Source organism: Oryza brachyantha, chromosome 2 (assembly GCF_000231095.2).
Source record: "Oryza brachyantha chromosome 2, ObraRS2, whole genome shotgun sequence".
NCBI lineage: Eukaryota > Viridiplantae > Streptophyta > Magnoliopsida > Poales > Poaceae > Oryza > Oryza brachyantha.
In genome coordinates, this window is record NC_023164.2 from 12109131 (window position 1) to 12121474 (window position 12344).

General features: G+C 41.6%; 1 protein-coding gene across 1 annotated transcript; it reads left to right on the plus strand.

The window, feature by feature from the left end:
- Positions 1–2591: 2591 nt before the first annotated feature.
- LOC102704869 (protein SMAX1-LIKE 4-like) lies at positions 2592–5984 on the plus strand. The gene is made up of 3 exons (XM_040521329.1): positions 2592–4054; positions 4608–4827; positions 4928–5984. The coding sequence occupies exons 1-3, from the start codon at positions 2592–2594 to the stop codon at positions 5570–5572; spliced, it is 2328 nt and encodes a 775-aa protein (XP_040377263.1). The 3' UTR covers positions 5573–5984.
- The last annotated feature ends 6360 nt before the right edge of the window (positions 5985–12344 follow it).

Sequence of the window (12344 nt, forward strand, 5' to 3'; positions counted from 1 at the left end):
ACGATGACTAGTATATCACAGTGTCACTCACATATGGGCATTTGCGACTCATACATGAGTTATACCTACCGTATATATCTTAATGCAGAGGATATTATCTCCCGCTGATACTAGTGTTTACAGTACGATCGGGGAGTAATCCCTATGCTTGCATTGCTTGATGATGCCTTGATTAGCGTGCGATTTGCTCGACGGTGATGCCCACAAGCGAAAATGGATCTTTGGCGGCACACTGTCACAGTTTGTGTGGGCAGCTAGCTAGCTAGCTACTACCTGAAGTTCTGGGCCATCTGCAGAGTGGAAAGGGAAAGATCCCTGATCCTGACGAAAAACCAAAGGCAAAGTGGACGGAAAAGAATGAGAAAGAAAGGCATTCAGATTGGCATGGCACCGGGGCAGCAGAAAGAAAAGAGGTGCAAACAGCAGCACTGGCAGTAGAAAAGAGACAAAACTCTCTGCTGCGGAAAGGACGCTGGTAGCACCGACTTTTATCACTCTTCTGTAACCTCTACCTAAATAGCTATTAAAATTGAGCAGTTTTACTATGCTCCATCTTACCCACTTGAAAGGTAAGATCTCTTGGTTAGTCTTAACCGATCAATTTTAGCCCTTTAGTTTAATCAACACAAAAAATCTAGCACACCATTAAGTTATCATAGCCAAATAAGTAAAGCACTATTATAGTAATCACATTCCTTGCTAAACATGAATGCTTGCGGACTGTAAAAACAATAATTAATGTCAAGCACATTAATTGTATGAGCAATTTTACAGTTTTTCAGTAGATGCCGAGAGGTACCAAAATTTTAGTGTAAAATTTAGTATCTAAGGTACCAAGAGATATCAAAATTTACATAGAAAAAATAGTACCTCCTGATACCTTCTTGTAAAATTGCTCTAATTATATAAAACAATATTAGGCAAAAATTTGATGGACCAACATGCCAGTCAAACTGAAATTTTCATTTATACATATCACTAGAAATAGTGGAAGCTCCAACTCTCCAAAGGATTCAAAACTTAAAAATAAAATTTATTACAAATATGTTTCTTATTTGAAGCCAAATACATATGATTGAATTTGGAGACTAGATTCTGCTGAAATAAAAATAAAATAAAATAAGCAATGTGAAAACTATTTGTTCATATATGTATACTAATTATCTTGAACTTAGTTTATAAATTCAAAGTATAAAAATATTAAGAGTATTGCATTTTTGTAATTTTAATAGTTAACTATTCTATAATTTGTGATTGGTAGTATGTAAGTAAGGAAATATTGTCTCTTTTCCTTATTACAACGAAATTTATGGTCATATTTAAATTTGAATGACAGTAAATGACGATTACCACATATGATGTAAGAGTATTATTAGTCCTTGGATACGTACACAATGGATGGCTCATGTTAACTTGGTGCACCTTAAAAATGTCATCTCTAAAATTTAATAAGATATATTAATTTAAGATATATCACTCAGCAAACATACACGTTCAAATTATACTTTTATGAGTTGTAAGAAGACAAACTGAACTGAAATTATCATGTGCCCATTTATAGTTAAAGTTGTTATTTTTGTTATAATTTATAGAAGTTGAAATTTGAACTTGTATGTTTTATAGAGTGATATTTCTCAAATTAATCTATCTTATTAAAAATTTAAAAGAACTATTTAGATGATATACAATGAAGAACAAATATTAGCCCTGTTTAGAGGCATTTGGAATGACAATGGCAAATGACAAAAATTTTGGCCTTGCATTTTTGCAAGTTGGTGTTTAGAGACATGCAAAAGTTGCCTTTTTTACAAGTCCGCGTCCCTATGCATATTTAGGTGAAATTTGTTAGACCCTGTTGAGGCATTTGAAATGGCAAATGACAAATGATAAAAGTTTTGGTGGCAAAAGTTTTAGCATTGCATTTTTGCAAGTTGGTGTTTAGAGGTATGTAAAAGTTGCCATTTTTTGACAAAAGTGAGAGGTGGTCCGTGTCCCTATGTATTTTTTGGTGAAATTTACTACTCTAGAATGCCAAATATCAAATGCAAAGTTGTCATTATATTACCCTAGTGTTTAGATCCATTTTGCCAAAAAGTATTTCAAAATAGCAAAACTTTTGCCATTTTGAAGGATCTAAATAGGGCCTTAGTTTAGATTGCCAAATGTCAAATACAAAATATTATTCTCCTACCCTAGTGTTTAAGATCCATTTTACCAAAAAGTGCTTCAAAAACAGGGCCATCAAACGAATTAAGTGGGATAAAGCCTATACTACTGCAAGAAAAAAAGCAACAAGCCACTGCTCAACATAAAGCTGGGAGGAGCAGGGTGAAAAGAACATGAGAGGGATAAAGCCTGACCCGTGAAAACCAGTCTAGTGTACTCATTCTATAGAAGCCCTAAAATTTGTACTACTCTAACATGCACACACAAAGCTAAGCTACCAAATTCACAGGTGAGCTGGTGAAGCAGCAGCCAGCTAGCTCTCCAGTCTCCACCCCTTCACAGTTTCACACACCACTGTCACTGTGAGCGTGCGAGTGTGAGTGCAAAGACGACATTGCCGTTGCTGTGGCTGGGTGAGGGAGGCGATGCGCGCGGGGGTCTACACGGTGCACCAGGCGCTGTCCGCCGACGCGGCCGCGGTGCTCAAGCTGGCCCTGGCGCTGGCGCGCTGCCGTGGACACGCGCAGCTCACGCCGCTGCACGTCGCGTTCACGCTGCTGAGGAGCTCCTCCTCGTCGTCGGACCCGGCTCCGTTCGCTTGCTCCGGGGACGCGTCGTCGTCGTCGTCGTCGTGCTGCGCGTACGGCCTCCTCAGGCGCGCCTGCGTCAGGGCGCACCCGGCCGTGGCGGCGTGCGCGGCGGCGGCGATGGCGTCGCACTCGCACCCGCTCCAGTGCAGGGCGCTCGAGCTCTGCTTCAACGTCGCGCTCAACCGGCTCCCCACCGCCAATGCGATGCCCGAAGGCGGGCGGCTGTGCTCGCCGGCGTCGTCGACGTCCACCCTCTCGGCGTCGCTCGCCCAGCCGCCCGACCCGACGCTGTCCAACGCGCTCGTCGCCGCGCTCAAGCGCGCTCAGGCGAACCAGCGGCGCGGCTGCATCGAGCTCCAGAGCCTGCAGGCGCAGCAGCAGAGCTCGCAGCAGCCTCTTCTCGCGATCAAGGTGGAGCTTGACCAGCTCGTCATCTCCATCCTCGACGACCCCAGTGTGAGCCGGGTCATGCGGGAGGCCGGCTTCTCTAGCGCCGCCGTGAAGACCAGCCTCGAGGAGGAGGGCGCCATGCTCCCGAGCATCGGCCACCACATCTGTTACTCGTCCTCCTCCCCTGCCTCCTGCGTCTCGCCTGTCTTCTCCCACGATCCGCACATTGACTTCAACGCCAGCGGCGCCGGCTCGTCGTGGCCGGCGCAGTTCTTGCACCATCCTGGCACCGGCTCGTCGTGCGAGGAGGACGTGAGCGCTATCTTGGAGGTGATGATGCGGAAGCAGGGGGCAAGAACCAACCCTGTAGTCGTCGGTGACTCGGTGTCCGTCGCCGACGCGTTGGTCGCCGAGCTCATGAGGCGGCTGAATACGGGCGACGTCCCGGACGAGCTGCGGGGCGTGCACGTCCTGAGCCTCCACCTCTCCTGCGTCCATCTCCGTCTCATGACCCGCGCCGACGTGGACGCTCAGGTGGCCGAGCTACGCCGGACCGCGAACTCCATCGCCGATGACAAAGCGGCCGGCCTGGTCATCTACGTCGGCGACCTGCGCTGGGCCATCGACGACGACGGCGACCAAGCCCTGGCAGACCACTCCACCTCCGAGGACCACATGGTCACCGAGCTGGCACGCCTGCTCGCCGAGCTCCGCGCCGCGTCGCGCGGGCGCGCCTGGCTCGTGGCGGCCGCGAGCTACCAGACGTACATGCGGTGCCAGCAGCGGCGGCGGCGGCGCGCGGCGCCGTCCCTGGAGGCGGCGTGGTCACTGCAGCCCGTGGTCGTCCCCGCCGACGCCGGCACCAGCCTGGCCCTCGGCCGCCGCGCCCCTCTGGCTCCAGCTCCAAGGTGCTCGACAGATCGCTCTGTTCGTTCGTATGCTTTGTTTCCTTCCGCTGTGGCTGCCATGACTGACCGATGTGTTGCTGTCTCACCTGTCATACGCTGCTCTTCTTTGGTTTTGTGTGCTCTGTTTTAGACAGGCACTGTCTGATGCTTGCATTTCATGATGTGCTAATACTAGTGCACTAATACTACTCCCTGAAATTAATGGCCTTTCTAATTGCTGTTAGTAAAATTTGGAAATAGGAGCAGGATAGCTTTGTGTTAAACTGTCAATGTTCTGATTTGTTCTTGGAGATTCTTTCTTTCTGAGCCAGGCCGTTTCTGCTTGTACAAAAAGGCTGGAAAGCTGAAACCCTGATGGAGAAAAAAACAACAGCATTGGTTCATGGTTCTTTTTGGTACACCATTTGTAGTAGGTGAACTGGGTCGTTTTCTGGTTCCTTTTTCTTGCGTTGTCCTTCATCAAAAGAGACTTGGATATGTTCTATGTTCACGTTAATTTCGTCACATTAAGAATCTCAAAATACTTAATGTTATCTTCCTGTTTCATTTGTAGCCGCGAGGGAGAAGATGGCAAGACCACCAAGCTTGGTGAGATCTCCATGGTGGATGTTGCATCTGGAGAAGACGGTGGCGTGCCGGCCTTTTGCGCGGACTGCGCCGACGGCTATGAGAAGGAAGCATCGCTGGTGAAGGCGAAGGCAGAGGGCACCACCCTCGCCCTGACCTATTTCCCCGGATGGCCACAGGCAAACGAGCCCCTGACATCACACAAGGTAATCCAATCAAGAAATCGAGCTTCTGAAATTGGAGATTTCCAACTCCGTTGATTAAATCAAGGTCATAATTGAGGCGATTTTTTTGTTGTCGTTGCAGGCTGAGCTGATGGAGCTGAGGAGGAAATGGGGCAGCCTGTGCCAGAGGGTTCACTGCCACAGGCTCAAACATCAGGCCTCCATTGCGTCGCCATTGCCATGGTGGTGCACCTCGGTGGGTCGCCGCGACGTCGAGGAGCGTGCTGAGTGGAATCCGACCTCTCCCGGGCTACGCTTAAGCTTTGGCACGCCGGCCGGTCATGGCCGCAGCGAGAGCGCCGACGAACAGGGTCAGAGTGCTGGTACTGCACTGAGCCTCCTGCTTCCGGACTCTGCTGCGACGGCGGCGGCGACGACGTGCCACGACACTTGTGCTCGCTGGAGCGACGGAGGAGTGGACGGCGAGCGGGCGGTGCAAGGATCGGATGCTCATGCTGCCGCCGACGACGCGGTGAGCACCGGGCGGCGGCTGTGGCTGGATGACCTGCTGCTGTCCGGCGATCTCCAGAGGAAGGCAGAGGAGGAGAACATCATCCAGCTCCCGGGCGGACCCAAGCGTCGGAGAGGCAATATCAGCCTCGACCTGAACCTCTGCGCCAGCACCGGCGACGATGACGACGACGGTGGCGACAGCGAGGAGGAGGAGGCGGCTCCGAGTGACTTGACTAATGAAGGCGGAAGCGACGGCCTCGACAGCCACGAGTAGGGCACGGCACGGCCGCCATCACCGCGATGGCGGCGCGGCAGTGAGAGTGAGAGCCCCGGAAGGTCGACGAAGTTCCAAGTGGTCAGGTGGTTGGAATGGCAGGTTCAGCTTGCAGAGATTCAAACTATGAAATTGGCGGGAAGGTGGGAAGGGAGCTGGCAGGGTAAACTAGTCCCCTCCTACCCGCGAGGATCCATGGAGGCATGGACTGAACTGAATTGTTCTCATGGGCTCCAAATTTTTTTCCTCTTCCTTTTCTCCTGAGTACTTTCTATCTTTTAAAATTAGTTTCTCTCTATATTTTGTATGTAAAAGATTGTTTACTGCAATAGTATTGGCATCTTAGTCGTTCCCTTTGTTCAGATTTTTGCTGCTCGCTTTGTTCTAGGTCAGTTCTGGCCTGCCTTCTTTGGCCAAATTTTGCCAGATCGAAAATCCCCTTAGGGCATTTACGGGATTTACATCCTCTACAATTATTTTAGTGTTATTACAATTATGTTAGTATTATTGTAGACAATGTGATGTTAGCACTACCGGAGTCTGCCATCTTTTGGCTAGTTTCACTTATTAATGATTAAAATTATTTCTATATAAAATTATATATATATATATATATATATATATATGTTCTCAGTGATCTAAAAGCAAAGACTAAAAAATAAACTACAATGAGAAAAACCAAATTCAACTTAATTTAAATTTTAAAATTTAAACTTTTGACTTATAAACATAAGCGACAGGATAGCTCCAGTGGAGCCCACATTAAGAGAACTTCCACCCTCACCTCTCATGACCCCTGTTCTTGTTAAAAGCTTCATATATTTTATTTGATTGCTCACAAAGACCTCAATACTACCTTTATCTCTTCCCACGTTGCATCGCTAGTTGCTTCCTCCATTTTATATAATAATACGTTTTAACTGTTTTCAAATTTAAAATTTAAGGTTGAAGTAAATTTATAGAAAAATATACCATCCTTTTCTGTTGAAAATATCACCATATTTTTTAGAAAAAATAGTTTCGTACCCCTGAAAATTTGCTCAATCTCTGATATACCCCTCAATTTTACCTCATCCCTTACATGCCCGTGAGTTTTTATGTTGATACCCGATTACTCATTTTTGTTAGTTGTCCATCAATTGACCATTAAATATTTCTAAAATGGCTATACTACCCATCTATCGTACTTATATACTACCTACCCAATAATTTTTCATCTGAAAAAAATTAATTTTACTAAAATAAAAGGGGTAGAATCATTTATTGTCAAAGTTGAAAAAAATATTTTTTATTTTTGAAAATTATGATAAATTCGTATATTAGTTATCAAAAAATTGAGAATCTTCAAAATTGAATTGAAATTTATTTAAAATTTTCAAATGTATTTTTTTCATTTGTGATAAAATAATTTCATCCACTTTGTTTTTTACAATGATTCTCTTTTGACTACATATTCTTTGTAGAGCAATTTTCAAATTTGATGGAGAACTTTTTTTTAGATAAATCTTTTTGAGTTTTAGTAAAATTATGTTTTATTTTTTAAAACCCATGACAAATATTTAGTATTTGTCCCTTATTATTTTTCACAACCCAATAATTTATACATCAAACATTTTATAGTTTTAGAAATATACTAAGGATAATAAAGTAATTTTCATACTAACTAATGGTCAACTAACGGAATAGGTACGTAAAAGATCCAAATAAAAACTCAAACGTATATAAGAAATCAAGCAAAATTTGATGGCGTAGAAGAGATCAGGTGAAATTACAGGGGTATGTAAGAAATTGACCTTATTTTTATAAACTGTGGCTGTTTGGATCCTGGGACATTTTTATAGTCCTTTGTCACATCGGATGTTTAGACGTTAATTAGAAATATTAAATATAAACTGATTACAAAACTAATTGCATAAATAAATGCTATTTCATTAGATAATTTTTTTAAGCCTAATTAAGTCATGATTAGCAAATGTTTACTGTAGCATCACATTCGCTAACCATGGACTAAGTAGGCTCAATAGATTCGTCTCGCCAAATAGTCCAGAGTATGAGATAGATTTTATTAATAGTCTATAATTAATACTTCTAATTAGTGTTCAAACATTTGATGTGAAGAGACTTTAAAAAAACTCAGGTATCCAAACAGGCCCTATATTCACAGCCCTCTGCCACATTTGTGAACTTACCTGCGCCTTTTTATTTTTTGCTTTGCTTTCGGTGATAGCGGAAACCGGAAAGGCATTTTACGCCTCCCCAGGAGGAGAACAAAGAAACCCGGCGTCGTCACGCGATACATGCAATGCAATGGACAGGAGAGACATTTTCTCTGACCGCTCTCTCGCTCTTTTTCCGCAGCAGCTTTAAGCTGCACACAGCGTTTCCTTTTTCTTTCTTTGGCCTTTCCGGCCTTTTGTTCTGGACGCAAGCGGGCACGCTGGAAAAGAGAGGAAACAAAAAAAACATCGGAATTTTGGAGCAGCAGCGAGAGGGCGCGGGGATGCTGACTGGACGAACCGCGCTGCTCCCGACGGCGGCAGCAGGAGATGACAGTGCCAGTGAAAATGTTGCTGCACTTCCTATCGCTCCAAGCCAAATTTAATTTTTGGGTCTGTTTAAATCCTTCAAAATGATAAAAGTTTTCCTATTTTAAAGTAATTTTTATTAAAATAGATTTAAACACTATAATAAGAAAATGACAATTTTGTATTTGTCATTTGGGCCATGTTTAGAGGCATTTATAATATCAAATGACAAATGTCAAAAGTTTTGGTGGCAAAAGTTATGTCATTCATTTTTTGCAAGTTGGTATTTAGAGACAAAAGTTGCTATTTTTTTGGTAAAAGTGAGAGGCGGTCCGTGTCCCTATGTACTTTTTAGTAAAATTTGCTACTATATACTGCCAAATGCCAAATGAAAAGTTGACATTTTTTTACTCTAGTGTTTAGACTCATTTTACCAAAAAGTGTCATTTTGAAGGATCTAAACAGAGCCTTGATAGTCTGGACTAGCAAATTTCATCCAAAAGTGCATAGTGACGCGAACCCCTCCTCACTTTTGCAAAAAAAAAACTTTTGCATGCATCTAAACACCAATTTGCAAAAACACAATGTTATTACAACCAAAACTTTTACCATTTGTCATTTGTCATTCCAAATGCTTCTAAACGAGGTCTTTATCACTGTTACGAGCGAGTGATAATATATTTATCACTGTGATGTAAAATGGCACGGAGAAATTAAATTCATCTAGTAAACAACGATAAAATAGTTTAAAAGTCATTGTGTTCAAAGATAAAAAGAACATGGGCCACGATGTCATCGTACAGTCGGTTGAAAAAAATAGCTATATGGTGTGTTTCGACACTCAAAACCGAAGATCGATCGAATAGCCGAGTAATTAAGTTCATACGCGGCTAGAAAAAAGAGAACCTGCTTGGCTGTTTTGTGAAAAAAATCTTTTTCAGCCTGTAATTCGCTGGGCACCAAAAAGTTCAGGCATGTTTGGTTACCCTGATAAGAGATTGGCCGTGGTGTGAAGGCCACGGAGACGACGGCAGTAGACGATACGAGCACGAGCGACGGGGTACTCTCTGAGATTTGCTTCTATGCTTTACTTTACTTGTAAAAACCTGTACGAAAATTAAATCGTATGATTAAAAGATGATTAGTACTGTAAGCCTTATTTTAGAGGAGCAGTTTCGTCCTTAAAAATTTAAGTTTTTAGCCCAGCCCAGCCTAGAACAGAACACTTCTCACGCATGCACGCACGCACGCAACACCGATGCCATCCCCTTCCTCACACCGTTGCACGCACGCATCACCGGAGCGCCGCTCCATCCGGCGAGCAGGTCCGGACTAGCATGCATTTTTGATCAATTACCTGGATGAATAGCATACTAACAGTTCTGGGATTATTTTCATCCTCAATTAGTTCGTGATCAAATGTTGAATTTTGTGACTGGGTCATTGAGAGCAGCCAGTACTCGGTGTATCTCCTTTTTCGCATCATGCATGTCATCCTGGGCTCGTGTTGCGTGCGTGCGAGGAAGGGGATGCGTGAGAACGTGTGTTCTGTTCTGTCCTGTTCTGGGCTGGGCTGAAGTCTCGTATTTTTAAGGATGAAACTGTCCTCTATAATGAGGTTTACGTTACTAATCATCTTTTAATCTCAACCATTCATACACTTCAATTTTCGTGTAGGTTTTACACGTGAAGCCTACAAGCATATCTCTTCGTGTATATCCAGATTTATTAGTATACAAGTGAATCTAGGTAAGATCAGAAAGTTTTATAATATGAAACAGAGAAAATATATATAATAATTTTACCTATAAAATATTTTTCAATTATTTTAAGTTGTTTCACTCATATTCCACATGTTTCACCTTACAAAACCTTTTGTTCTTACTCATATTCTTATATATTCTAATAAATCTAGACACATATATAAAACATATATATTATAGTTAAACTTGGATCAATCCAGAAAATTTTATAATATGAAACATACTTAATTTTACGAAATCACGAGGCTTGACTGCTTGAGTCGCTAGGCTGGGGCAGCGTCAAGCTCGTGTAGCTTGCGTCATTTTAATTTTTGTAGGCCTTTTTTTTTTGCCCCCTAAAAACAATCTCCGGGTGTATTGGGCCAAAGCATAGGACATTTCATACGAGAAACAGCCCACCCAAATGGCCTCTTAGGGCCTGTTTGAATGTCCGAGCACGAAGAATACATCTGGATTTTCTTACCCTCATGAAGTTGTTTCCTATTTATAATGCACCAACTACTTTTATTTACCCGACAAATCTTACTATCCAACATGATTTGCGTTAATCCAATAGCATGAACTGTCTTCTATTAAGAGAGTTTCTGTGAAGATAAAAAATATTCACTCTCCAATTCAAGACTTTGTATATATTAGACATTATCATATCAATTATAGAGTTTTCGTAATTTGATAATATAATTCTAATATATATATATCATATATTTTATATGAAGATAAAATATAAACTTTCTATTTATAGAATTTCTATAAATATTGATTATAAACCTTTGTAATAAAAGTTTAACCACAACATCGGCACGATTGAAGCAATAGCACAAGCCAGTGCAAAACTAGCAAGATGCCAAAACAATGAAGTTCATGTTCATCGGTATGTCATAAGCGCAAGCTTATCATTAGATTGATCAAGGATCTATACCACTATTACCAGACTACCATACAACCAAATCAGTAATAATAACTTCAAATAAATATCTAGTAAATATATGAGTATTTGAAGTTCTAAAAATAATGTGTTAACATCGTATGTTAAGTGAAATAAGTGAATTCATTGATGTGTCAAACAATGCATCTTTGTGTGATCTCACATGTAATTTCACTCTATTAGAAGCAATGTAGTATACGTTTTGAACTGAAAAGAACTCATGTGAATATTTGACATGTATTATACGATCAAATAACATTTGATTTTTTCTTTAATATAAATAGACATAATAATATTTGTTTGAAAACTCACAAAAAATTAAATGATGAATTACTATTTATTTGAGAGTTGCACGATCGTTTTGTTCAATTGATATATACAAACATAAACAATTTTTCATTTAATATTAACAAACATTAAGTTGTATGGGACAGAACTCATATTTGCATAAGTTAGCATTCGTTAAATTTAGTTTTACGTAGCTTAAATTTTGTGCAAATGTTAGATAATGTAAATAAATTGTTTAATTAAAATTATTGTTGTAATGCGAACTTGATTTTATTTGGATTTTGAAATTACTGTCTAAACATGTTGTTTCAATGTTTCTGAATTTTTTGTATTAAATTGGTCTTGCTGAAAGTACTTCCCAAACATGGAAATTTGCATGTGTGCTAACTTAGAATTAATTTTAGAAAACTATAAGTCACTATTAACTTGTGTGGTTTGCTGGTATTTTATTAGAGTTTCTTTAGATAATGAAAGTAACAAATACTTGATGACATACAACTTTAAATATTTGGTTTATATGATTGCACTTGAAAGAGTTTATAATATCTTATTTGAATAACTAAAAAAGGTCGTAGCGTTAGCACGGGTACAAGGTAATAGCAGTAGTATTAAGTTGTAGGAGTGCATCCGTACCAGTTGCTTCAGTCTTATAAACGAAGTAATTTAGTTTGTTGAACAAACTCAAAGAAGTGAGCATACAAAACTTTGCATAAACCAAAACAAATCGAAAAGATCAAGTGATATGCTTGAATCACAATTATGCTCAATTATCAACAACTGGTCGGCAGATGGAGCCTAAACAGCCAAGTCAACATACAAGACAACAAATTCATGTTCATCTGGAAGGCGAAGGCTGAGGGTAAGTGCAGACTTTTCAGTTGACTATTGGTACACAGGAAGATCTTAACGGCTGACGAGCTCCAACTTAGGCGATGCCCAAACAACATTGTTTGCCTGATCTGTGGAGTGCATAATGAGACAGTCCAACACCTAGCTAGGGACTGAGTGGACGCGAAGCAGGTTTGGACTATGGTCTTCCAAAAAAAAAATAGGTATGCAATCTACGAACCCCTCCGATTATCACGGGGATTCCTCCAATGGTGGAAAATTTGGCGTGGGCTAGTAAGCAAGGAACAAAGAAAGGTCTTCGATGGGATAGTAGTCTACACGACATGTGTCATTTGGCTTCGTCGGAAGGACCGCATCTTCCACAACAACTACATTAAATCCCTCCTAGGCACTAGTAAATCTCCCCTAGGAGTGGGGTTATA

Excerpts from the sequence above, each read along its gene's own strand:
- LOC102704869 (XM_040521329.1), top strand. The coding sequence starts at position 2,592 with ATGCGCGCGGGGGTCTACACGGTGCACCAGGCGCTGTCCGCCGACGCG. Across the intron at positions 4,055-4,607 it reads CCTCTGGCTCCAGCTCCAAG|CCGCGAGGGAGAAGATGGCA; the intron begins GTGCTCGACAGA and ends TTTCATTTGTAG. Across the intron at positions 4,828-4,927 it reads AGCCCCTGACATCACACAAG|GCTGAGCTGATGGAGCTGAG; the intron begins GTAATCCAATCA and ends TTGTCGTTGCAG.